The sequence below is a fragment of the Electrona antarctica genome (assembly GCF_951216825.1).
Source record: "Electrona antarctica genome assembly, chromosome: 11".
Classification (NCBI taxonomy): Eukaryota; Metazoa; Chordata; class Actinopteri; order Myctophiformes; family Myctophidae; genus Electrona; species Electrona antarctica.
In genome coordinates this window covers 22,648,550-22,673,700 of record NC_136792.1, presented here as the reverse complement: position 1 = coordinate 22,673,700, position 25,151 = coordinate 22,648,550, and the positions used below count along the sequence as shown (strand labels likewise).

Sequence of the window (25,151 nt, the reverse complement as noted above, 5' to 3'; positions counted from 1 at the left end):
GTGGGTGCTTAATGAAGTTGACGTGTACAAAGTGTAGTACTGGAGTCAAGGCATGGGCCACCAATGTACAGTATTATTGGCTGAGTCATCCCATCAGGTGTCTGCGTTGCCATGTCAACGGGAGAGGAGAGGATGGTAAAAGAGGAGAGCTGGAGAACAGTACAGGAGGAGAGTGGCACAGGGTGTACTGTGAGCTTTTATTCATGGTCTTTAAAGTGGAAAGTAAGAGGAGGTGACGGAATATGACAAAGAATATGAACTGGATTTGACGCATTAACCCTGCATGAGTACAGTAAGAGTTATAGCAGGAGCTACTTTCTGCATCTGATAAGTGAAGTATCAAACCATCTGATAAGTGAAGTATCAAACCACCCGTCACCATTGTACACAATACACATTAGAGCTGTTTCATCTTGGCGTCCCAATTTTAGGCATGTCATCATAGGTGAAATAATATTTTCAAAAATACATTTTCACCTAGTTTTTTTTATGTTGAATTTGTTCCATTGCAGGGCCACAAACTCACAGTGTGTAGCATGTCTCGCATCACATCGCAATGTGAGCTTGTATGTAGTTCTGCTATTTTCACATCTGCCGTATGACAAGTTGAATGATATAGGACTCAGTTAATATTTTATTTTGCTGTACGGAGGTAAAGCCAACCACTCTATGCATTTATACTGCAGGCGTTTTCTAAACAATGCCTTGGGAGAATGCAGCAATGCGGTGTGAGTGCAGTAAACATGCAGTCTAACTTGACAGCTGGATTAGTATTGTTGGCGGGAGGGGGGGGGGGGGGGGGTGAAACAGTGGGAATGAAAGTGAAAGGACCACTGACTGAAGTGCTGAAGTTTCACATTGTAGTGCAGATGCTGATGGAGGATTTTTGCCATGTTTGTTTACTTGCTGCCAATTAACAAAGAGGCACAAATTATGCACACGGAGACAGATACATGTTGCCCTGCACCTACTGTACATGAGCACGCACGTACGCACGCACGCACGCACGCACGCACGCATGCACGCACGCACGCACACACAATCTCTATTTTGTCTCAAAACATCCTTGACTTGACTTTCCTTGTCCTAATTAGAATGAATGACAGCAGAGCTATGGTGAGGAAAATGTATTGGCCATGCAGTTATGGGTCTTCAAATTGGCCCGGCGGTCAGTTCGTTTTCTGTATTTAGACAATAAGACAGTTCAAGTAAATTCTCTTAACAGCCATAGATGGCCTGTAGTGGACGCTCAGTTAGAGAGGTCATCAAATACACACTCAGCCATCTAATGAGTTCATCATTCCATCTCCATGCCTCAGTTAATTGGCCATGAGCAACGTCCAGCACTGGGATAACACTGTGCACTTTCTACTTGATTCATTGGCTTGGTTGAACTGAGTTGGGATGCAGATGATTAAAAGGGGTTTCCATGGCGGTTTTCAGTTTCAGCCCTTTATAAGTTGAATGATGTGTTCTGATGTAGTTGTATGAATGGAGTGTCATCATGCAATAGGCAATATATAGTGTGTGTGTGTGTGTGTGTGTGTGTGTGTGTGTGTGTGTGTGTGTGTGTGTGTGTGTGTGTGTGTGTGTGTGTGTGTGTGTGTGTGTGTGTACGTGTGCACGCAGAGCCTCAAGTACGCCAGTGCCTTCAGTGTCAATTTGTCATGGCCCTACGGGCCGGGTTGTGACAACATCATATCTCCAAAACTGTTACAAGCTTGTAGTTCTGCAAATTTGTATACTTTTGTGTGATGCTGTACTATGATCAAATTTGTGAAAAAACACAAAGTTTAAAATATGGAGATATGAGGTTTCTCCCCGACAGCAATCTTGTACTAGCTCATTTCAAATGATCTAGTAATGCGGTTCAAATGTGATTCGCAATCTGCTGTTCAGACTTGATCACAACCAATCCGATTACAATCTGGATACCTGTAGGCCAAAAATCTTATTTGTGGCTGCCAGCCCGAACATAATTTGCCTAATAATAATAGTTCTTCTCTTGCATCACGGCATAGTGAATATAACCAGTAAGACACCCTGAGGGCGAGAAGCGACCTTGCCCTAAAGGGCGAGAAGCGACCTTGCCCTAAAAGGGTGAGGTTGCGTGCGCGCATCCGCCTGGGTGAAGGCAGATTGCTGGCCGAGGGCTGGCGCTTTGGCATGGGGGGTCAGATCAACATATGGAATGAATTCTGTACTGGCCATACATGGAGCGTGTCTTAAGTGTATACAGAGTTTGATGAGGTCAGATCAACATATGGAATGTCAGAACAGTTCTAAGGGTGGTATAGTGGGGGCAGTGTATTGAGTGTACAGGGTTTGATGAGGTCAGATCAACATATGGAATGACTTCTGTATTGGCCATATATGGAGCGTGTCACGAGGCGTGACGGACGGACAGACTGGACTGACTGACAGGTTATGCAGGTTTTCATAGTAAACTGCGACCTACAGTCGCAAAGCTGCAACCTACAGTCGCAATGACTTGGTGAACACAGTGAACATTAATATCTTTCAGATGCTCTTTGTGCTGAGCTAATGCTCAGTCAGCACAAACAGCATCTGAAAGAGGAGTCTTTCACTCATCACTCCCCCAGGACACTTTGCTGTCTCCAGTAATACTTGTACAATTGAACAGCAGAACAAAGTCATTTTGACCACACGACATGTACAGTACTATAAAATGTTTTAAAAGATTTTGTCGAGAAATAGCTGATCTATCTGATATTTTCACTGCAGGACAATGGTATACTACAACATTATTTTTACCTGTAATGACCGAACAGGGATGAATAGGGATGAATAGGGATGCAAGTTTTAATGGGTTAACATTCATATTTTTCTTTCAGACGCCTGGATGCCTGGCATTCTTTGCTGAAAAGAGAACATGAATGTTCCCTAATAATTTCTCTCATGGGTGACGTTAACATGAATTTGATTTCTTAAGTTTAGGTTTCTGGTTTAAGGACTTCAGTGTTTTGTACCATACTATTGTATGAGTAATGAACAAAGAATGTTTGCTTTCGCCATCTTTGTTGAAGAAGAGTCTGGGCAATTAAGTTTTAGTCTTACTAGAAGTACTAAAAGTTTCTCAATCTTATATTTAGTTTTAGTCTTTTAATCTAGTTACCTCTGAGATCAATGATTAAAGTGTGATTACCTTTGAGGGGATTAAATCCACCCATCAAGACCATTAGTGTCAACCTCAGACCAAGATGGTCTGATTTTGAATCTGAATGGCTTTGTGTTTCTGCTATTGTCCTGGCTCTGCTCTAATTAAGAGCAATTTAGAAGTTTAGCATTTAGGGTTTGTTTAATACCCTGTTTCCTGTACTGGATTGGAATTGTTTAAGCCTTGGGGAAATGTGGTGTTTAATTTAAAAATCCACTGCTTCTCTGCATATCTCCTTTCCCCCTCTGTCCAGGTTTGATTAGATTCTAATCCACAAACTTCCAAGGCACTAATACCATGGGTCATAAAGTGTTGTACAATTAATAAAGTTGTTTCTTTTGCATTATTTATATTATATCTATGTTGGTTTAGTCTATCTGCTATTGTGTTCCTAGTTTCACCCACATATTGTAGGTTGCATTTGTTGCATGTAATTAGATAGACACAGTTACTAGTATTAGCCTGTATGATTTGTTTTATTCCCACCATTCTCATTGTGGTTCTATTTTTCACCTGTTGTTTAGGTCTGAAGTAATCCGGTTTCTTGCGTGGTAGTATTTGAACAAGGTGATTCAATTAATGGGCCATAAAACTTAAGTAACAAGCGTTTGAAAGTTGTATTAGTGTTGTACGGTACTTTTATAGGCTGTACGTCTCTCCCTGGCTATGGTTCAGACAACCAGCTAGGCAGGCAATCAAATCGGGATTAAACACGATTATGTTCACTAAGCGTGAGCTTGAATCCCATTTAATGCCCACCACAGTGGAAGAGTTTCCTCAAAACAACCCACCATAAAACCCAACCTTCTGAATAATTGGTTAAGTGATCAGTTGCCAATGAGGCAAACTGCTTGCTAATGCATCATGGCCGGGGGCGCACGCACGCACGCACGCACGCACGCACGCACGCACGCACGCACGCACGCACGCACGCACGCACGCACGCTCAAACGTGCTGCAAATGATAGTGAACATGAGCCACCAACACATAAAATATATTGTAGTTCACAGAAACTGTTACTTAACTGGAATAATTATTGCAGCAATTCTAACATGTGTAAATCAAATTAACCCTTGTGTCCCTATTCTGGGAATGTCATGGGTGAACATTAGGCGAACATTCAAAGCCAATAGCTTGTAGATCGACGAAGAGAAGAGATTTGGCGTAGAGGGAAAGTATTGAGCGGCTAAGGATAGACCCTTGGGGGACCCCATCAACAAGGTATAGGGTTTAAGGATAGACCCTTGGGGGACCCCATCAACAAGGTATAGGGTTTAAGTAGACACAGGGGAGATGAATTAATGATCTAGCCGGTGCAGACAGTTCTGTGAAAAATGGAAGGACATATCTGCTCCCTTTGGAGAACTGCCAACCCATGTGACAACAAGACTATAGACAAAGTTGCCTCTTTTCTTTTTTCTCAGCGTAAAGCTTTGCCCCAGCTTACAGTACATCAGCTGATATAGGTTGTAGTTTCACAGCACAGTGTGACAGGTAGACTCAATTCAACTCAATACGGTCTGACAAGGTGGATAATCGTCCATGTTACACAGGGTGATGTACATGTTAAATTCACAATGGTCATACACTGTAAGCTGGGAAAGAATTGTGCAGCTTGCAGGCACCAGATAACAGATAATATTATTAATAAACTAAGACTGGCCAACCCAAATACGAAGAACGATCTGAACATCTATTTTGTAATTTCATCTCGAGGCTAACCATGACTTTTGCATGTCCTTCTTAGTCCTGCTGTTAAGTGTGCACATGCGGGCAAGATCTATAAACACAGGTGTGTATGGATTATGGACTTCAAGTTTATTGTTGCATCACAAGTTTACAGGTGTAAAAGAGAAATGCTTTTTAGTACAAGCTCCCAACATTTGTGGATATACACACACAATTGTCCATGCACATCCACAATCTTACAAATAATGAAGCTTATGCGGACATCAAAGTCAACGTCAAAGTTGTACGATTTGTCACACACGTTTACCACAGTGAAATGTATTCTCGCATTTGACCCATCTCTTGGAGCGGTGAGCCGCAGCCGTGCCGCGCTCGGGAATCATTTGATTAGTTGATTTGAACCCCGGGCTGAGTGCCATGCAGGGAGGCATTGGGTCCCATTTGTTCAATAATGCTAACTATCAATATGAATATATGATGACAGATAGGGCTGATTGATGTTGTATTTTGAACTCCCACATATCTCTCTCACGCGCGCACACACACACACACACACACACACACACACACACACACACACACACACACACACACACACACACACACACACACACACACACACACACACACACACACACACACACACACACACACACACACACACACACACACACACACACACACACACCCCTGTATTCAGCACGCACACTGAACAGCTACAGTATAGTGCCTCTGCCAGTAGGGGGATACTAAATTGCACAACATTATATATGTCTACAATGCATCATAATCAGATTATACAAATAGGTGAAAGATTCTCTATTTATGAAATAAATAGAGAAGTGTTTTTAATTTTTAATTTTAGTTATAGAGGGCAAGTAAAATGTTTTAAGGCATATATATGTTTTAAGGCATATATATATGCCTTAAAAATGTGTGTGTGTGTGTGTGTGTGTGTGTGTGTGTGTGTGTGTGTGTGTGTGTGTGTGTGTGTGTGTGTGTGTGTGTGTGTGTGTAGCATACAGTACATATCAGTTACTCACCCAGTCCCAAGCAAGATACTCTAAGGCCAGACTTCCCAAGGTTCCTGCAGGAACACAGAGAAGGAATCAGATAATGTAAGACACACGCGCACGCACGCACGCACGGTGCGCGTGCGCACACAAACACACAGTTGTGTGAAGCAAAAGGGAGAACATGTGTGTAAAAACATTGCACGTCGCAGACATACAGTAATGCATCCAACCACTATATGCTCGCCACACTCCAGCACTCTCACACACCACCAACACACAGCAACCTTTCCCCTCACCACCTGCTAATAACTGACATATCAAATAAACAGGGTGTAAGACATGCTGACAGATAGCCAGTATGATAACAAAGGAATTGTTATTCATCCTAATAAGAAACTGATCTTTTATTTCTGACGTTGTATTATACCCTGTTATGGATAGCCGTTTGACAGCTTGACAGCGTTCCCTGATTTCTCTGCCTCCGGAAAGCCAGATTACATTTTCTCATCACTCTTGATGGGTATTGTGGCACTGGTACAGAGCCAAGTAAGAGCGTTCGTTTGTGCGTGCGTGCGTGTAGTATGAACTATGAAGACAATATAAAATGGTCTACTGCAGTTTATGTTCCACTAAAAGGGCAGGATAGAATAAATAACAATCTATCATTGTTATATCAATATAATATATATATCATTGTATGAGGGAGCCAGAGAGAGAGAGAGAGAGTGAGAGAGAGAGAGAGAAAGAGAGAGGGGGGTGTTAACTTGAGGTGATACTGCAAGTACTACAGTATGTGTGCTGGCTGTCGATCTGTTCACGTGTGTGTGCTGTTTATCTCACCATGCAACATGATGTAACAATAACAATGGCACTCAAAAGATGCAATAAGCATGGTCCTCTGTCTGCCAGAAACACTTACACTACCAAACCTGGGTCAAAGCATTGCTAAGTGTTGGTGAGGCTTTTCATGTGATTGGCTACATAATAACAATACAATGACTTCTGATATGTCTACTGTCTGTAAGAGAGTATATTTTCCTGTGATTGAAAAGTTTTTGGATGTGGAATTGTTCAAAACTCAAATTCACACATTCATTCAGGAACTGTCATCAAACGTATTTTTACAACCTTACATCAAAGTGGCAGAATTGACTGGTGGCTAGTGTGACTCTGCCCATCTTTTCGATTGGTTCACAAATGGCTTTTGAAATAATAATATGGATGAAGATGGGCTGTGTCCCTGCTTTTAGAATGCAGAAATGGTGTCCCTATCAGTCTATGATGCTGGATTCATCTTATAGAAACTCTTTTTATGATTGCTACCAATTAAGCATGATCATTCCACAATATCCTTTTAAATGCAAATCAGTAAAGACTTGAACCTTTTTGGGGTGGTAAAATAGGCTACATCCATTTGTAAACATTTTATTTCCTGGGTGCTAAATGTACCAATCGGTTTTGGAATGAGAATTGGATGGATGTAAACCTACTGTATCCATAAAATAAACCTACATAACACAGACAGACACACACAAGCACAATGCACACATACTGTACTGAACTTTCATACACTTTTAACTAGATTTCAGAGTTTTGAACAGGTGCGAGACTAAAACCATCACTACAATTCATCAGCTTGTAGGGAGCTGAAAGTAGAACAGCTTTTTACAGCTTGTTACCCTTGTTACCCTGTGCGCACGTGTGTGTGTGTGTGTGTGTGTGTGTGTGTGGGGGGGGGGGGGGGGGGGGGGGGGTGTTGAGGGCAGATGCTAATGTGCATCTGTGTCTTGCTCAAGGAGGCAAACCAAGTTCTCTTTCCTAGAAGTCCTCTCTACCCATTCATCTATGGCCACCCTGACCAGAGGTCAGAGAGGTAGGAGGGAGCCAGGTTGTTTTGAAATCAATTGTTTGTTTGACCGGTAGCCAGTGAAGGTCTTGGAGGACTGGCAAAAGGGCAGCTGAGTTCTGAACAGGACTTTAGTGGTGATGCCATGAAGGATAGCGTAGCAGTAGTCTAGCCAGGCAGGATGTAATAATGTGTGAAGAAGAACACATTATTCCTGTGTGAATTATGAACTCAATAAACTGTCTGAGTAATCAAGTGTGTCCTGAATCAAAACAAGCAGCAATGTGCTCCCTGAACAACATGTCTACAGGAAATGTCTTCAAATATGAAAATGATTGCCGGTCATATAAATGAGATCCCTGGTCTCCATACTATATGTCTAGTCTGGCTTGTTCATAGCTCTCCCTCTCTTGACGAACACACGCACGCGCGCGCACGCGCACGCACGCACGCACGCACGCGCGCGCACGCACGCACGCACGCGCGCACGCACGCACGCACGCACGCACGCACACACGCACACGCACACACACACGAATAAATAATTGAAAAGGCTTTCACTGCGGTTGCAACTGATAGGGTCAGCTCAGCTCTCTATATTGATTTAACAGTATCTCACACAGGTGTCAGCATTAAGTCAACCTTTAGCCCACTACACATCCATTAATGATTTGTAACTGCTTCTCAAGATTCAATCAAATCATTTGTGTTAAAAACCATACTTAACAGGGAAAATCGTATTATGGCTGATGCATCTACTACATTCTGACCTATAAAATATCATTCTCCACTAAAGGGCGTTTGAACATTACACCACTCTTCCAAGCACTTCAAATACTGTTGCAGCCAAGACAAACTGAAAGCATATAAGATGTTAATTTTAATCCGGTTGTGCAGAACCATGACATGATGTGAAACCAGTCCTGGGTCAACACTGTTGGTGACAGTCACACAAAGATCGGTCCAGAGTTTAAACCTGTCTCGGGCCTTTCACTGGGGAGTTTGCATGTTGTTCCCATGGGTTTCCCCCATATACTCTGGTTTCCTCTCCCACCTACAGACATGCATGATATGGACATGCATGTGTCTTGGTCAAGGTCACTGGCTTTGGAGCTGGAGCTGGTCTCCCTGGGTGCTGATCAGTGGCTGCCCACTGCTCCCCTAATAGGAGGAGTCAAATGCAGGAGGAAAGATTTCCAATCAATGACGTATAAATGTATATAGGCCTTCACTGTAAACATGAATAAATATAAAACACACAAATTAAATGATAATAACAAGTTGAACCTTTTGATTAGGTGTTGTTATAACATGCCATTCACTCTGACTGTTCCCTCACGCATCAACAGAACATAAAAAGTCCTTTAGAACTATAGCCTGCCTGTATACTTGCAGGTATATGCAATGTTTAGGATTGAGCACACTCCGAAAGGGCTGAGTCAGATTATACCATGGCAATTAACTGTGACGCTGTTGTTGTTCCCCAGCCTCGACCATGAATGATGATGACACAGGTGTGCTCTATTTCAATGCTAAAAAGGCTCAGACATGAGTAGAGCAGAGCGCACAAGTAGATCATCTGAACAAGCAAAAGACTGCACATTGGTGGTGCCATCCATAAATAGCCCTTTTGTTAATAGTTCATGTTAAGCTACCCCTTGAAGATGAATGGGGGAATGTCTTGTTTTCCATTCTGAAAGATCCATCTTATGCCTGTGCCCATGCTGTTCATACACAGGGTATAAGGTTGCTAACTAACTTCATAACACTGTTGAATTGGAACTTTCCATTGAATCTGATTGACGTTTTTCATTGTATAACAGCAACAACTACTGTACCACATACTGTACGCAATATTTGGCATAATGTATGCTCGGCATAGGATCTTTTTCTTACTCGCTCTATAAAAGATGCACAATATGAGCACGCGCAGTGACGGATGCACGCACGCACGCACACACGCACACGCACACAGACACACACACACACACACACACACACACACACACACACACACGGTCACATAGAAGACATAATTCAGTTGGACAGAATAAAAGGATAAAAAAAGATTCTCAGATCAGCTTGACTTGGTTATTGGCCGCCGCATCTCCTCCAGCTTTCAGAGAGATGGATGGATGTCAGATGATCATCTTGCCAAGATGGAGTGAAAAATCTATGTTTGCATTTAGAGAACCATTCCCTCTAGCTTTGATCCTATTTGCACGCACGCACGCACGCAAACACGCACGCACGCACGCACGCACGCACGCACGCACACGCACACGCACGCATGCACGCACACACACACAAATATGACCATCCATTCACCAATATTTAGTGAAGAGTTAGTGCCCTGCTGTGTAGCTATTTACAAAAGATGTCTTCATTGGCCTGATGAAACACACACAGTATCACAAGACTGTACAATGGAACCAAATGGACTAGTACAGCTCCATCTGGGTTCATAGGGCTAAATTAACATTTACACTGTACCCCCCCCCCCCCTCACACGTGACTTGACTGTGTGTGTGTGTGTGTGTGTGTGTGTGCGCGCGCGAGCGGTGCGCAGTGGTGTAAAGTACAATTACTTAAGTACTGTATTTGTATCTGTGATTTTGAGGTGCTTTTACTTTACTTGGGTATTTCCAATTTTCAGTACTTTTACTTCTACTCCACTACATCTCGGATCCAAATACTCCACAACTTTCTTTGTAGATTTTGGTTATTATTACAAGACATACATTAGGGAAATTGAATCCCTATTGTTTACAATGGAGAAGCTGCCGGAGAAAGAAGCCGTGCGCTGCCTGGTCTGTTGTTGTGATCGCCACTATGGAGTGTGTGTGTGTGTGTGTGTATTTCTTGAAAACAGCATCTCTTGTTTTCTCTTAGTCAGGCGATCCCTCCCTCTCCCATGCATCTATATATAGCTGCAGGGGGGGGGGGGAGTTCGCTATAGGGCGCCATAGGAGCTATACAACCGGTGAAACTAAGTATAAATCCGATATTACCTTACTCGCATTTCGCCCTGTGCAAATCTCATTGTTTCAACAGGAGATCAATAATAATAATAATAATAATAATAATAATAATAATAATAATAATAATAATAATAATAATAATAATAATAATAATAAGTTCTGTACTCCGTTGCTGTACTTGTCAGTTGTCACTGTATATTTACATATAGTCCTATACAGTGAAATGTGGTATCTGCATTTAACCCATCCTAAGTATCAAGAGCAGTGGGCGCTACGGGGAGCAGTGTGAGGGTCAGTGTCTTGAACCGAAGCGGGGACTTTCTGCTCTGTCCTAGACCGCCTCTCTCTCACTACGGCCCTATACCTACATAGAACCTACACTTGCCAAACACTGGAAACAGCTGTTCAATTTACAATTCTCATTGTAAATTGAACAGCCCTCATATGGCGGACGGAAGCGTAACCAAATCTTCCCTCTTCACTTAAAGATTCCTCTCTGTATCTCACATGCCTCCACTGCTTTCCACTACAAAACTACTCAGACACCTCATTCAATCACCAAAAGCTCCTGACTGTGGGGAATAAATGTGAGGAGCCATATGCTCCATTTCTGTTCCTGTAACTGGAGTGTTCATTCAAGATTGAAGATGAATCACAAGAGTAAAATTATTTGGTTTTGGTTCATCAATATTGTAGTAACAATAACAATAGTCTTGGCCTTGGGGAAGTAGCACTGTTGCAGCCTACTGCCAGTGGCCTTGATAGAGTGTACTGTAGATGTGAGCCAGAGACCCATATTAGCTGTAACCTGACAGACTGCGTGCGTCCGGACAATGAACTGCTATTGACAGAACTAATGAGCGGACAGAGACATGCAATTTGTGCAAAAGTGCAGCGATTACATGGTGTGCTACGCGAGTGTTAGCGTGTTATAATCATGATCTGTGCAAACTATGATGTCATTGCAGTGGCGCTAATGACTCTTGACTGTTGAGAATGGAGGAATCATGGTCCATAAATGTCATTCCCATAATTTTATGGACAGATAATGTAAAGGAGAAAGAGAGAAAATAAGAGGATAGAATAGAGCAAGATTGGTACTGCTCATGAGAACCATCATTGTTACATTAGTAAAAAATGAATGTGTTTAAAAGCCCACAAATCTTTTGTACAGACTTTTGTTCAAGTGCAGATTTGTGTGAGCAGGTATATATTTCTGATGACTGATTAAGGACACATTTGAAATTAGACTAATGATTTCAGTGAAAGTCAGCAGTGAAAAATATGGTTGGCCTGCTGAGTCTACAGTAGATCTGTCAAATGAGACAGGGATAAAACAGCCATCTGTTAACATGATCATCACAGACTGACTGACAGATTGAAAGATATTGTAATACAGACAGAAAGGCAGGCAGACAAACATGGAACATGAAACGGGCTCAGTATGAAAGAAGGGAGATTGTTGTTGTCAAGCCGTAGTACTGTCTGACAAAGAGGAAGAGTTTGTCAGGCACTCAACAAAATATTTTTGAACAAAGGTGCTCTGGCATTGTTGGCCTTCCTCATGTGAAATTGAATTTTGACAGAGAATAAGAGAGGGGGAGCAGAGACAGAGAGACTACTAATACATATATGGAAAAAAGCACCCCTTCCTTTCAAGCAAATTCATTGCCATGTAAGCTGATGCATTTTAATGCAAATGCATAATGGTGCTTGAATTGTGAATGCAATGAAATGCATTGACTGGATAATGGCTATAATATGAAGCTTATTTGAGGCACAGAAGAGGAGAGGGGCTGGGTACTAAAGAGGAGAGGGGCTGGGTACTAAAGGTAATATATTGAAATGAGCTCAGACCTCCCCTCACCTGCGTTTCACGTGTTCCACTTCAATTACTGCCCTCCTGCTCCAAGCGATCCCTTGCCCTGCACCTATGCACACAGTATATCTTTACTGTACTGGATCTCCCAGCAATCAATTCTCTAATTCCTCTTTTCTATTCATGCTCTCGTCATCTATGTTTGCCATCTTGCCCTTTCGATTAGGTTGTGTCGGATAGTCTATCAACAGACTGTCAGGCTGTCTTATCATAAGACTGTCTATCAACAGACTATTAGTTTGAAGCTCCCTCTCCTCTCCTGTTCTCATCTTCGGCTACCCTTCCATTTTCTCTACTTTACAGCAGAGCTGTACCGTGGATGATGAAGGAGTCAGGACCCATCAGGGATAGCAGATAAACGGTAAATGGCTGCCTTCCTATAGCGCCTTTATCCCAAACACTTTACAATGTGCATTACAATGGCCCATTCATATGCACATTCATGCACACAGGGATGGCAGAGGCAACCATGCAAGGCCTGCAGCCTGCTCCTCAGGAGCCATTTCAGGTTCAGTTCGGTTTAAATACATCTGGATGTGATGCATCTCAAATTGTTACGGTTCGCTCTCCATCACCTCCACATCCCTGTGCTGTGATTGATCTGTGCCAGTCAGCGCCACTAGAGGGTCTCAGAGCACTTCACAGCACACCTCATCGCAGGTGTTCCCCAGCTCCTAGCTCCACACCTGAGGGACATCTGCAATCACCTCCTGAGGCTACAAGAGCCAGCCCCGCCCGGAGCTCTGTGCCAGTTCTTCCCCAGTCTACGGTTGGTAATGTTAGACAGCCAGACTTAGGCTCTCAGTGTTTTAGTGTTAGACAGTTAAACGTCACGCCGTTACTGTGCTATTTCCTCTACTCTGTGAACCTGCCATTGACTCGACCTTCTCTTCTCGCCTCCAGTGTTTCCGGGACCCGAGCTCTGTGGAGCAGCCTACGGACCCCTTTCACCCCCCGTGTTTGTGAATAAAAACCCGCCCGGGTGGGCTTTACTCTGCTTTGCCTCTCCTTGCTGTGCTTTTGGGTCACACCACACTCGAGTCATAACACAAATTCCCCAAGTTTCCCTTGCAACTTGCTCATGTTTGTACCAGAAACCACAAACAGGCACTCATGTTATAATGTTTTACGAGGTAGAACACTCAACAACAGCCACTGGTGTTGCCATGGTGGAAACCAAGACAACCTGTTAGACAGAAATAGTACATGATACAGTATAATATATATGTACCTACCTGGCCTGACGTCTGCATACGCATTCTATGCACATCACTGCTGTGCGCACGTGAAGCCAGGGACTTGCAGCCAGAGAGTGTTAGAGGGGCAGGGGCTAAAATCCTGTAAGAGGGCACTTTGACAAAAATAGCAGATCTACAAGCTCACAATGCGTCACGCTGCGATGCGCTGAGAGCTTGTAGATCAGCTATTTCGGGGCGCAACCCAGCACTCTTTAGCTAGTGGAGATGCGGTGTACAACATGGATTTCAAAAGCAATTCTCCTGAATGCTGCCTTCCGGCATGGCATGGAAAGGAGTGCCATTTGTATTTCTTTCACTATAGTAAATGCTGCAATCGTGGTCTGGAAAGGGCGGTTGTTTTACAGACGGGTAAAAGAGCAGGGGATGAAGCCCCCTTTGATGACACAATTAGAAGCAACCAACACCAAGGAGTGTATGCTTCAGTCTTCATCCCCCACATCATCTCTGTTCAAACCACAGGTATAGAAATGTAAATTAAATAAACAACACAGAGCACCATTTGTTAACCATAGCGAGAGACCCTTGAAGTGTTGAGTTTTCAGATCTCAGCCCTGGGGCTCAATGCATGTGCTTTTCTAAAGACACTTCTAGGTGAGCCTATGCACGCACGCACGCACGCACGCACGCACGCACGCACGCACGCACGCACGCACACACACACACACACACACACACGCACGCACACACGCACACACACACACACACACACTCTTAGTCTTACTCTCTCTCCCTGGGGGGGGGGGTCGTTAAGAGAACGGGTGGGCGTCTTAAAGGACAAGAGCACTCAAGTATCAGCAGTAGAATGTAGCCATGCTGTGCTGTGAGTGTAGGGCAGGCTATACAGTACAGCTACAGTGCAGTAAGTGCACTTATACACAGACTAAGGCAGGGGTGGCTGTGCTTGGCTCATGCACAGCAGTGGTGGAACGTAACTATGTATACATTTACTTAAGTCCTGTACTTAAGCACCATTTTGAGGAATTAGTACTTTGCTTTATTAGTATTTCCAATTTCCAATACTTTTGCTTCTACTCTATAGGACATTATGCATAATGAGTACTTTTAGTTTTGGTACCTTTCGAAGTCAATACTTTAGTACTTTTACTCAAGTACATTTTGAATTCCGGACTTTAACTTTTTTTAAACAGAGTATATCTACATTGCAGCACCACTGATGCACAATATACAGAAACTCTCCGCTCACGTGCGGCCTCTCTACTAGTTGCCCGAAGCAAGTGTGTGGGTGAGCAAGTCTGACGCTTGGAGCCTCATTCAATCTACTAACATCATTGCACTGGTCTTCGTTTTCTAAACTGGCACCTTGAGAACAGAGCTCTTGTTCTCAAGGTATGCAGGTGAAGCATACATTCTGGATGGATTTAGCTTTAGCCCCCCTTCTCTCTCTCTCTCTCTCTCCTCTCTCTCTCTCTCCTCTCTCATTGGGTTCTAACTTCTAACGTATGCCATGCCTTACCCGCAAGCATTACCTATTATCCATGAATTACGCAATTAGGAAAAAGGGTGCCATTTTTTCTTAGTATACACTTGGATGGCAATTGGTCCGAATTTGATGATTTGAGGCATTATGTTCCAAAAATATGTTTTGCAAAAATCCACCTGTTGGTGGCGCTATAACGGGCCAATGTGAAAAGGGTGGGATATATTCCTCAGCCTAGTAGGAAAGTCAGTGAAAGATTTCACGTAAATTGCACGTTGCGTTCATGATTTGAGGCTTTTTGTTCAAAACGGGCAAATCCTGCAAACTTTGAAAGCCAATGTTAGCCAATTAGGATGGAATATGAAATATCGGACAGATCCGTCTTACGATTCGCGGGATTTTTGGACAGAATCTGGAGGAGTAATATCAAAAAAATCTTTTTTCAAAAGTCGGCCTCCTAAACACAAAAGTGAGGTGCATATCGGTCAGAGGGGTCAAGCTGTGGAATGGATTGGATGACGAACTAAAAAATTGTAGTACAATAAATACATTAAAATTGTATAGATCAAAAACAGTAGATACATATAGAACATTGATATGATGTTTTGTTTTGTTTTGTTTTTTGTTTTGTTTTGGTTCTTTTTTGTTCCTGTTAACTGTATCGTCCTGTCTTTCTTTGTTCTTGTTTTAGTTTTTTGTTGTGTTTGTTTGTTTTTGTTTTGTTTTCTTGTTTTTCCCTTCTGTTTGCTTTGTTGTATTATTTTACCTATGAAAGCCATTTATATGTTAGAAGGGTAGGCACAATAAGCTTAGGCTTCAGCCTACACCTTTTTGGTCAATGTTTCTTTTGCAAAAAAACACAAAGCAGGCACTGTATTAATCTGTTTTTAATGACCAAAATAAATAAACTGAACTGAACTGAACACTCATGGAGTGCAAAACATTCTCTCTCCCCATGCCTTCAGCCTGGTGGAGACAATAGTATCAAAGAAAGGGAGAGAGTGCAAAAAAGAGCTAAGGGCGAAAAATAAGATTCAAGAGCATAATCAAGTCTCTCTCTCTCTCTCTCTGCATGCTAGAATCCCCCATCTTTTCAATGGTGGTAATATTTTCCATACTTTAAGTTTATATGCAATTGAATTACAGATAAACAAACCTGGTATCCATCCTCCTTCCACAATTTCATCATATCTGCGATAGCTTGCAGAACAAAGAAATACGTACTATTTCCCCTCCATTGCTGCAGAGGTCTATGGGGGATTTTAAACAATGGCAAACACCCTGGCCAGATCATTAGGACGCTGTTGGTTGAACCATTCAGGGATCAACGTGAAATCATCTGAAAGAATCCCATTGTGTGTTGTGCATGCATGTTTGTGTGTGTGTGCATGCAGGTGTGTGTGTGTGTGTGTGTGTGTGTGTGTGTGTGTGTGTGTGTGTAGAGTTGATTGTTTATTGTTGTCCCATTCAGCATAGTGGAGACTGTTCTCCCTGAGGTCCATGCAAAAAATATCACAATACAAATCATACAAAGTGCAATGTAGTGAATAAAATAAAATGAAATACAGTACACACGTGTGTGTGTGTGTGTGTGTGTGTGTGTGTGTGTGTGTGTGTGTGTGTGTGTGTGTGTGTGTGTGTGTGTGTGTGTGCGTGCGTGCGCGCGCACGTGTGCGTGTGTGCGTGTGTGTGTGTGTGTGGCAATGGCTCTCAAATAGAAATGTTCCCTTTTTCATGTTAACAGCTTAAAATAAACGGAGGAAAGAAACACAAAGGCACGGTGCTGAAAGCTGATTTGCTTGAAAGTTTTTTTTTTTGCTGGGGAGCAATGCCATTCAATCTCTGCCTGACTGTGCAAATAAGTTGAAATTTGAACTGATTGAACATGCTGAAACCGCAGATATGGAATTCGGGGCCAGTACTGGCATCTATAAAGTGGATTCGGTAATGGGAAAAGAAATCTCTGGTACGGTTCTGTAAAACAATTATGGCACAATCTCAAGAAAGCAAGGTCATTCATTCCGCTCGACACAGTAAAAGTTACTGTACCAGCTGGTTAATATTGCCGGATACTGCACCAAGTGATCAATGTATATATCCCTTGTGTGCTCCATAAAATGCTGCTTCGGCACATTTAAGCTTTGTTTGGTATTCTGCGGTTGATATAAATCAATGAGTTTCTTCATTGCGTGGGTGAAGACAGAACGCTTCTGTTTAATTTCCCAAACTGGAGACTGGAGCTGGGAGCTAAAGCACAACAAAGGCAAAACAAGTAGCTTAGAACTCTCTAGATCCTTTTTTAACACACACCCACATTTGTACAATGATGACAAAGGCACAAAATGAACACGCACGCACGCACGCACGCACGCACGCACGCACGCAGGTAGGCACGGGACAGACAGAGACAAAGAGGTGGAGACACAGGACAAAAGACAGACGTGGAGACACGAGCGATGATGGATGAAGAAAGATGGGGTAGATGTACATATCATCACATATCATCAAGAGAGACGATAACAAATAAATATTAGATTTGAAGATATAGAAAAAGATGACTAGAGATCAGAAATCGGACAAACACAAACTGACAGACAGACAGACAGACAGACAGACAGACAGACAGACAGATAAAGAGAATGCAGAGATGTGGATTATCAAAGGCTTTATATAATGACGAATGAAAGCATCACTAATATTTGAAAACCTAAAAAGACACATGGCTTGTGATCTGCGATTAGCAGGGGTGGACAGAGTGCTCGACCCCAGTACTTGAGTAGTACAAATACGACCTGTCAGAGGCTGCTGAACGAAGCAGCAGATGGCTATGGATCAAGAGAAAGGACCCCAACTGGGCTGCAAAATGATTATGGAGGGGTAAAAGCTGAGGGGGGCACACCTGGGACGCCGTTGAGCCCTTTGGAGGTGTCGTGGGCCTATCAACGAAACACCTATGAAGGAGCGTGCCCACCTGATGACCTCAGTGAAGCTTTTATCCCTCCACACCCCACTCGATGCCAAGTTCTGATTATCTAAGGGATTGTAATATCTAGTCCTATAAGCTCAACTGAAAACCTAAAAAGACACATGGCTTGTGATCTGCGATTAGCAGGGGTGGACAGAGTGCTCGACCCCAGTACTTGAGTAGTACAAATACGACCTGTTCAGATTTACTCCACTACAAGTAAAAGTAGCTCAGTCAAAATGTTACTTAAGTAAGAATAAAAAAAGTATGTGCTTTTAAATGTACTTAAAGGACAACTTTAGTTTTTTTTCAACCAAGGTTTATGTTTTAAGTTGTTATTAGAGAAGATGAGTGTAAAGTTTGTTTAATTTGCTGCTTTCTTTTGTTTTAGCGATTTTAGCTATATTTGACAGGCTGGCGGGGGCATTCGAACATGGGGCTAAATATGTATTTTTTTACAAATTTTATAGCGATTTTTTTTTAAATTATTATTTACTATAGTCCTCCTAGCCCCATAAAATTACATCTGGTCACAAAAGATCACGGAATCTATTGGGGAGATCATGGGGGAGGTGACAAACTGACATATTGACCCTACAACACACATGGCATTCACATTCAGTAGATCCTGTGATATTGTGTGGCCAGATGTCATTTCCTGGGGTCTAGTAAATATTAATAAAGAAATCGCCGTAAAAAAATTAAAAAATATATGTATTTAGCCCCATGTTCGAATGCCCCCGCCCCTTGTCAAAAATAGCTGAAATCGCTAAAATGAAAGAAAGCAGCAAATGAAACAAAATTTACGCTCATCTTTTACTTTCTCTAATAACAACATAAAACATGAACCTTGGTTGAAAAAAACTAAAGTTGTCCTTTATGTATTCAAGAGTAAAAGTAAATTCAGACCTGGACTGGCCACTTAACGTACAGGGCATATGCCCGGTGGGCCACGGGGCATATGCATATGTGTGTATGCATATGTGTGTATGCATATGTGTGTATGCATACGGTATGTGTGTATGCATATGTGTGAGCCTCGACAGAGCAGTATCGGTTGTGGTGTGCCAGTCTGTGCCAAATGTCAGGGCCGAATTTTTTACCCAGTCCAGCCCTGAGTAAATTTCTTATATTTTACATCAACGAATTGCTGTAGTTTTTTCACAATTATTTTACAGGACCTTGTAACTCTTGTTTCAGAGAAGTAACTCTGAAACCACCTGCACTTCATGCACTGGTGTGCTTGCTTGTAGAACTACATTATACATCTTAGTATAACAGGAATATACTTTCCTTTTTTGATACAATACAGATAAAGATAAGAATTGATAGCGCTGATTGTCCGCTCTTAACAACAGTTTGAACACAGAGCGAGAGTGGCTGGCGAGCGGAGGCGGAAGCCACAGACACGGCTAATGTGAGAGAGCAGAAGTGGTGAAGAAAGAAAGTTTTTTGGGCGGTTGACCTAAAATAAAGGTGCCAACTGTACCCAAAACTGGTTCCCAAACATTAAAAGTCCATAGACTTGGCTCATGTCTGAAAGTCAGACAAAACAGTCAACCTATACTCAGTACTCTACAGCCTTTCTAGAAGTTTACTTACTAAAAGTAAAATAATTTGTCTTGGAAATACTCGAATAAGAGTAATAAGTATTAAAAAAAAATACAGTACAGTACTTAAGTACATTTACTCAGTTACTGTCCACCTCTGGCGATTAGCAGAAACAGCATGGAACATCAGCACCATGGAGAGCTCCTTAAGCAGTGGTGCTGCTGCATAACAAAAACTCATTTGGGTGCAAAATGCCACAGAACATTAAATACATCTAATCCTTTATCCTTTAAATGACCTCTAGCACAGCCTCAGTGAATGAATGCTGCTGGAGTCAAATGGTAGTGTGACTTAGCCCGATTATCAGACTGTAGCTTTCTTGAAGCTTCAGTCTGACATTGTCTCCTGTCTGAGCGATTTCAAGGGGGAGGGGATTAGAATTTCCCTCAACCAGTAGCCATTGGTGTTGTTTTCCCCTCCTTCCTCTGTGTGTTGCGCTGCGTGATGACGCTGAAAACGGGACTCGGTGCTGATTGGTTGTTCGTTAGACCCACCCCCACCACCGATTCTCATTGGATAATACATTTTTGTACCGAAGAAATTATAGGTTCACAGTGCAACACCAGACCAAGAGACACAGTCCACTCAGAGAGTGGGCGGGGTCTTTGGGCTGGATCCAGGCTAAGTGTGACTACAAAGGTAACATATGAAACTACTGTGTTACATTGTATTTGCCAATGCCTTAATACTAGTGTAGTGTAGATGTTTTTATTGTAAAAAATATGCAGACAAACCATAATGTGTCAATCTCTGTTAAAAGGATAAACAAGAGTGTTGATTAAACTTGGCTCACAAAACAGCAAGGTTGTGATATAAAAACACTAGGGACAATGAAGTTTTGCACACTGTAGCTCTCTTTTGAAGACTTTAGTTTAGTATCACCTGCAGGCTGAGTGACATTTTGAGCACAGTTCAGACTGATAAAAACCACTGGGACAGACAGAGACACAAGTGCAAACACTTGGAGACTTGGGTTCAGAATGTTTTACCGACTATTGCACTGCAGTGAGGAATACACTCCTACGTGCTCCCAGCCATGGCCATGTTATTGTTGTCTTCGCCAACACTCCAGATGCTGTTTCTGTTGACATCCATCAAAGATCCTTGTTTATCCTCAGTTGTGTGTTGTGTGGTGTGTGTGTGTGTGTGTGTGTGTGTGTGTGTGTGTGTGTGTGTGTATGTGCGTGTGTGCACAGCAGCGAGTGGAAGTTATTCACATAGCAAACAGAGTTTAGGATGAAAACACAAGACACACAGGACAGAGTGCTAGCTTGGAGACATGCATTTATGGCTGACTCACAATATTTACTCATGCAAAAGCTCTCCCTCTTTCACACTGCAGTGTGAACAAAGACAGATTGAGTGTAGCCTACAGATCTGTTGACTTTGTTCCTCTCTCTCACAGTAAGACAAGTAAAGTGCTGTCCACACCAAGCACTAGAACTCAAAATGGTAAATGGTGCATTTATATAGAGCTTTTATACAACATGCTTTAGATAGATGCATTATATTCACCCATACATTGATACACCGATGGCGCAGAAAACCATGCAAGGCATCAACCTGCACATTGGGAGCATTTAGGGGTTCAGCATCTTGCTCAAGGACACTTCAACACCAACTCTGGGGGAGCCCGGCATCGAACTGAGAACCTCACGGTTGCCATCCGGCCACTCTACCGGCCACTCTACCCCTGAGCCACTGCCGCCCCTCCAGCTACACTACAGTATAGATTATCGATAAACTCACAACGCGTTGCTATGTGCTGTGAGCTTGTTGATTAGCTATTTTATATATATATATATATATATATATATACAAAATATATGTACAAGATTTTTTAAACATTTCACCTATAATTAGATACCCAAACTAGGGAGATGAAGAGAGAGATTTAGAGTGAGAGGAGAGCGATGAAGGGATAGAAGAGAGAGGCTGGTGTAAGGCCGGCATAATTGAGTCAGAACTCGGCAGAATCTTCTGTCAGGACTCCAAAAACCTTTTCTAATCTTGCCGATGCCTCCAAATTGTTTGGGTGGCTGGCGATCTGTTCTTAAATGTCCGAGCTGTGATGGGGAACACAAGCCTCATTTGGTACACTGTGTTCTTGCCAAAGCACCATGCCACAGCACCATGCCACAGCACCATGCCACAGCACCATGCCACAGCCACAGCACCATGCCACAGCACCATGCCACAGCACCATGCCACAGCACCATGCCAAAGCACCATGCCACAGCACCATGCCACAGCGCTGCCGCTGCCCAGAGATGGACGCTGCATGGAGGCATCTAGAGCCCAACCAATGCCAGACTGTTGGATCTGCATGCCCATCCCGAACTTCAATATAGGAAATGAACACTTAACTTTAACTAAACAATGAACAAGCACATTAAATACTGCATAAAACACACACATACAAAATAACTTTGTTTTATATTTAACCTATTCAAATATAAAAACATTGGCGATCTCCAACAAGTTCACAATGGACAACAAAGTGACGCACTTGTCAGCTGTAAGTACCTCTGTATACAATTGTGTGTAAAAGTATTATACCGGTAGGTATTAATAGAGACAACTCTCCTAGGGTGAGAGCTCAACAGGGAGTTGAGCATTTGAACAGCCTGCCCCAGCTAATCTCCATAATAGTCAGTAATCTGCCCACTAAACCATAATGTAAAATGCACCTGCACATGAGGACATTCATATAACACATACTGTTACTGTACCTAGACACATCCCGATGTATTATTAATGATTGTCATAAAGTCCTTCATCAAATATTAAGTAGCTCAAATTGTTTCTCCTTGATTGCAAACATCTGCTCTCGCTACATGATTAGATCCAGTGTCTCACACATGCTTAAACAACAACACTGCTGCTTGTACACAGCTGTGGCACGTGTGCACGCACGCATACACGGTTACACGCACAGCGCGCGCACACCGATTGATTGATTGATTGATTGATTAACATTTTGCAGAATTACAGTACATTTCAAGTACAACTCAATACAAAAACTGTTAACTGTGAGTGGACGACACCATAAAGCATTACACTATAAAGCAATAGGGCCCACCATTTTCAATTCATCAAATTCATCAAATCAGCCGTCCGTATATATGCCCTTTTAGAGCAGTTTTGGAGGAGTCAAGGGATTCGCATATCTTAATGACTGTTGGTAGGGCGTTCCACATTTTGGTGGCATAGGAGCGAAATGAATTTAGTCCCTTATTTGTGCTGAATCTGGGTTGTGCACGCACGCACGCACGCACGCACGCACGCACGCACGCACGCACGCACACACGCACACACACACACACACACACACACACACACACACACACACAGAGAGAGCACCATAATAAACATATATTTACCAATTTATAGTGATACTGCAACCCTCATATGCCACAGTGATTTTCTGAGATGTCTCATCCAGTATATCAGTCAACATGTTGACTGGTGTGCGGTTACTCATATTATTGCAACAGTACTATCTAATTTGCATATTCTCTGTAGCAAATAGCAGCTGCTCAGAGTAGACCTATATCGACCTCCAACTATTTGCCTCTGTGGAGCTCAGCAGATGTTTGGTACAAGCAGATGGTAACTGTTTCCCACGCACAAATATGCATATGCACAGCGTTCATTTCATACTTTTCTCTGATTCTTTGCAACTGAGATCTCTACCGGTGAATCTACTCAAGACTTCAAGTAATGTTGCATTGGCTATTGAAAAAAATCCAAAATTAGCAGATATAACAGGTGACAGCATGTCACATCGTGCCACACTGCAAACTTGTACATCTGCTATTTTTGAACATTTTTTAAAAATCTTGAAAGTATGAGAACTACTGATTCAGAAGGAATTTGTAGAATCGATCTCAGGTCTTAATGGGTTAAACACATTTTCTGTTGTAGAGACAGTCAGAGAGAGAGATGACATGTCACACGGGACATCAGCCAGACTAGAGCCAGAGCCCAGCATTATAACAATCCTCTGCACATGCACCAACTGAGCCACCAGGATGCTGCAACCACTTCCTTAAGTGACTATGTGTGTGGGTGGGTGGGTGGCTGGTTGGGTACGTCTGAGCACGAAAACAGCAAGGTTGTTCAAACGGTAACTCTGTCATTTCTCAACCGTTTCGGACGCGGGGCGGCTCGCCGGAATCGGGCCGGCACCCTGGGTGCGTTCCTGTGGGTCTGGAACTCCCCCCCCCCCGGAACCCCCACACGGAGTTGCACCACTCACTTCACACGTTGTGATTTTATTTAAAAGGAAACTTCACCCCCAAAATGACTTTCTGTCTGTCAATTACTCAACCTGTGAAGCATTGAATTCATGGGGAACAGAAAAACGATATAAAACAATCTATCTATCCAAGACACTTCTCACAGTATAATACAAGTGTCATAGTATTTCAGTCACATGCTCAGTACTTTCAAAATCTCCAAATAGTAAAGTAGAGCAAAAATCTATGTGTTTTGGAATTCTTGGATACAAGACACTGTATACTGTGAGAGTTGTGTTAGAATTTATAAACCTTTTTTGTGTGCTGTTGGTGACCTTGGACTACTATTTTCTTCAATTAATAAAGTACTCTCTTTGTTCTTTATTGTGTGAATCTCCATGAATTCAAGGCTTCACAGAGTGATTCATTGGTAGGAAAAAGGGGGATGAAGTATTCCTCTAAACAAAGTGAGTATGGGCATAATATATGAAACCAAAATGGCATTACAGTTCAATGCAACCAAATATAAATCAGACATAAGTGAGCAGCCATGGGAAACAGATCCTTATTTCCACTGGGGTTAGTGTGCATTTTACACAGTCAAATCCTCAGTGTTCATTTAGCTATGACATTATACAAAACAAATGGAACCAAATGGACCCAGGCTAACTGCAGTAAATGTTTTACCTTGATAAAAACTGTGCTATCCATTCTCACAATGTGTGGCTTGATTACACGTACTACTATAAGATTGTATTTCTTTATTGCGTTCCAGCTTGGATCAATGGAACTAACAATCACAATGAAAACTAATTTGTCAAAGTCCTAATCTAATGTTTTTAAAATGTTAGTTTGTAAATACATCAAAGATGCGATTATAATCCATTTCTAATGGATAAAGCCTTGGCCTGGAAGAGAGGTCATCAGGTGGGCTCCAACCTTCTTAGAGTGTTTCAAACCTCAACCACTACACTCTCCAGTTGGCGGGTCGAGGAGTGATTGGCCAAATCACTACCCCTCTCCTCCAGGCTTCCAGCTATATATTAT

At 42.5% G+C, this 25,151-nt stretch overlaps 1 protein-coding gene across 2 annotated transcripts in view; it reads right to left on the bottom strand.

The window, feature by feature from the left end:
- The window catches only part of kcnab1a (potassium voltage-gated channel subfamily A regulatory beta subunit 1a), a 159,616-nt gene that overhangs the window by 28,099 nt on the left and 106,366 nt on the right, over positions 1-25,151 (bottom strand). For both annotated transcript variants that reach the window (XM_079515126.1, XM_079515125.1), the window contains exon 2: positions 5,912-5,955. In XM_079515126.1, coding sequence (XP_079371252.1) covers positions 5,912-5,955 — 44 coding nt within the window. The remainder of the gene's footprint in view (positions 1-5,911; positions 5,956-25,151) is intronic.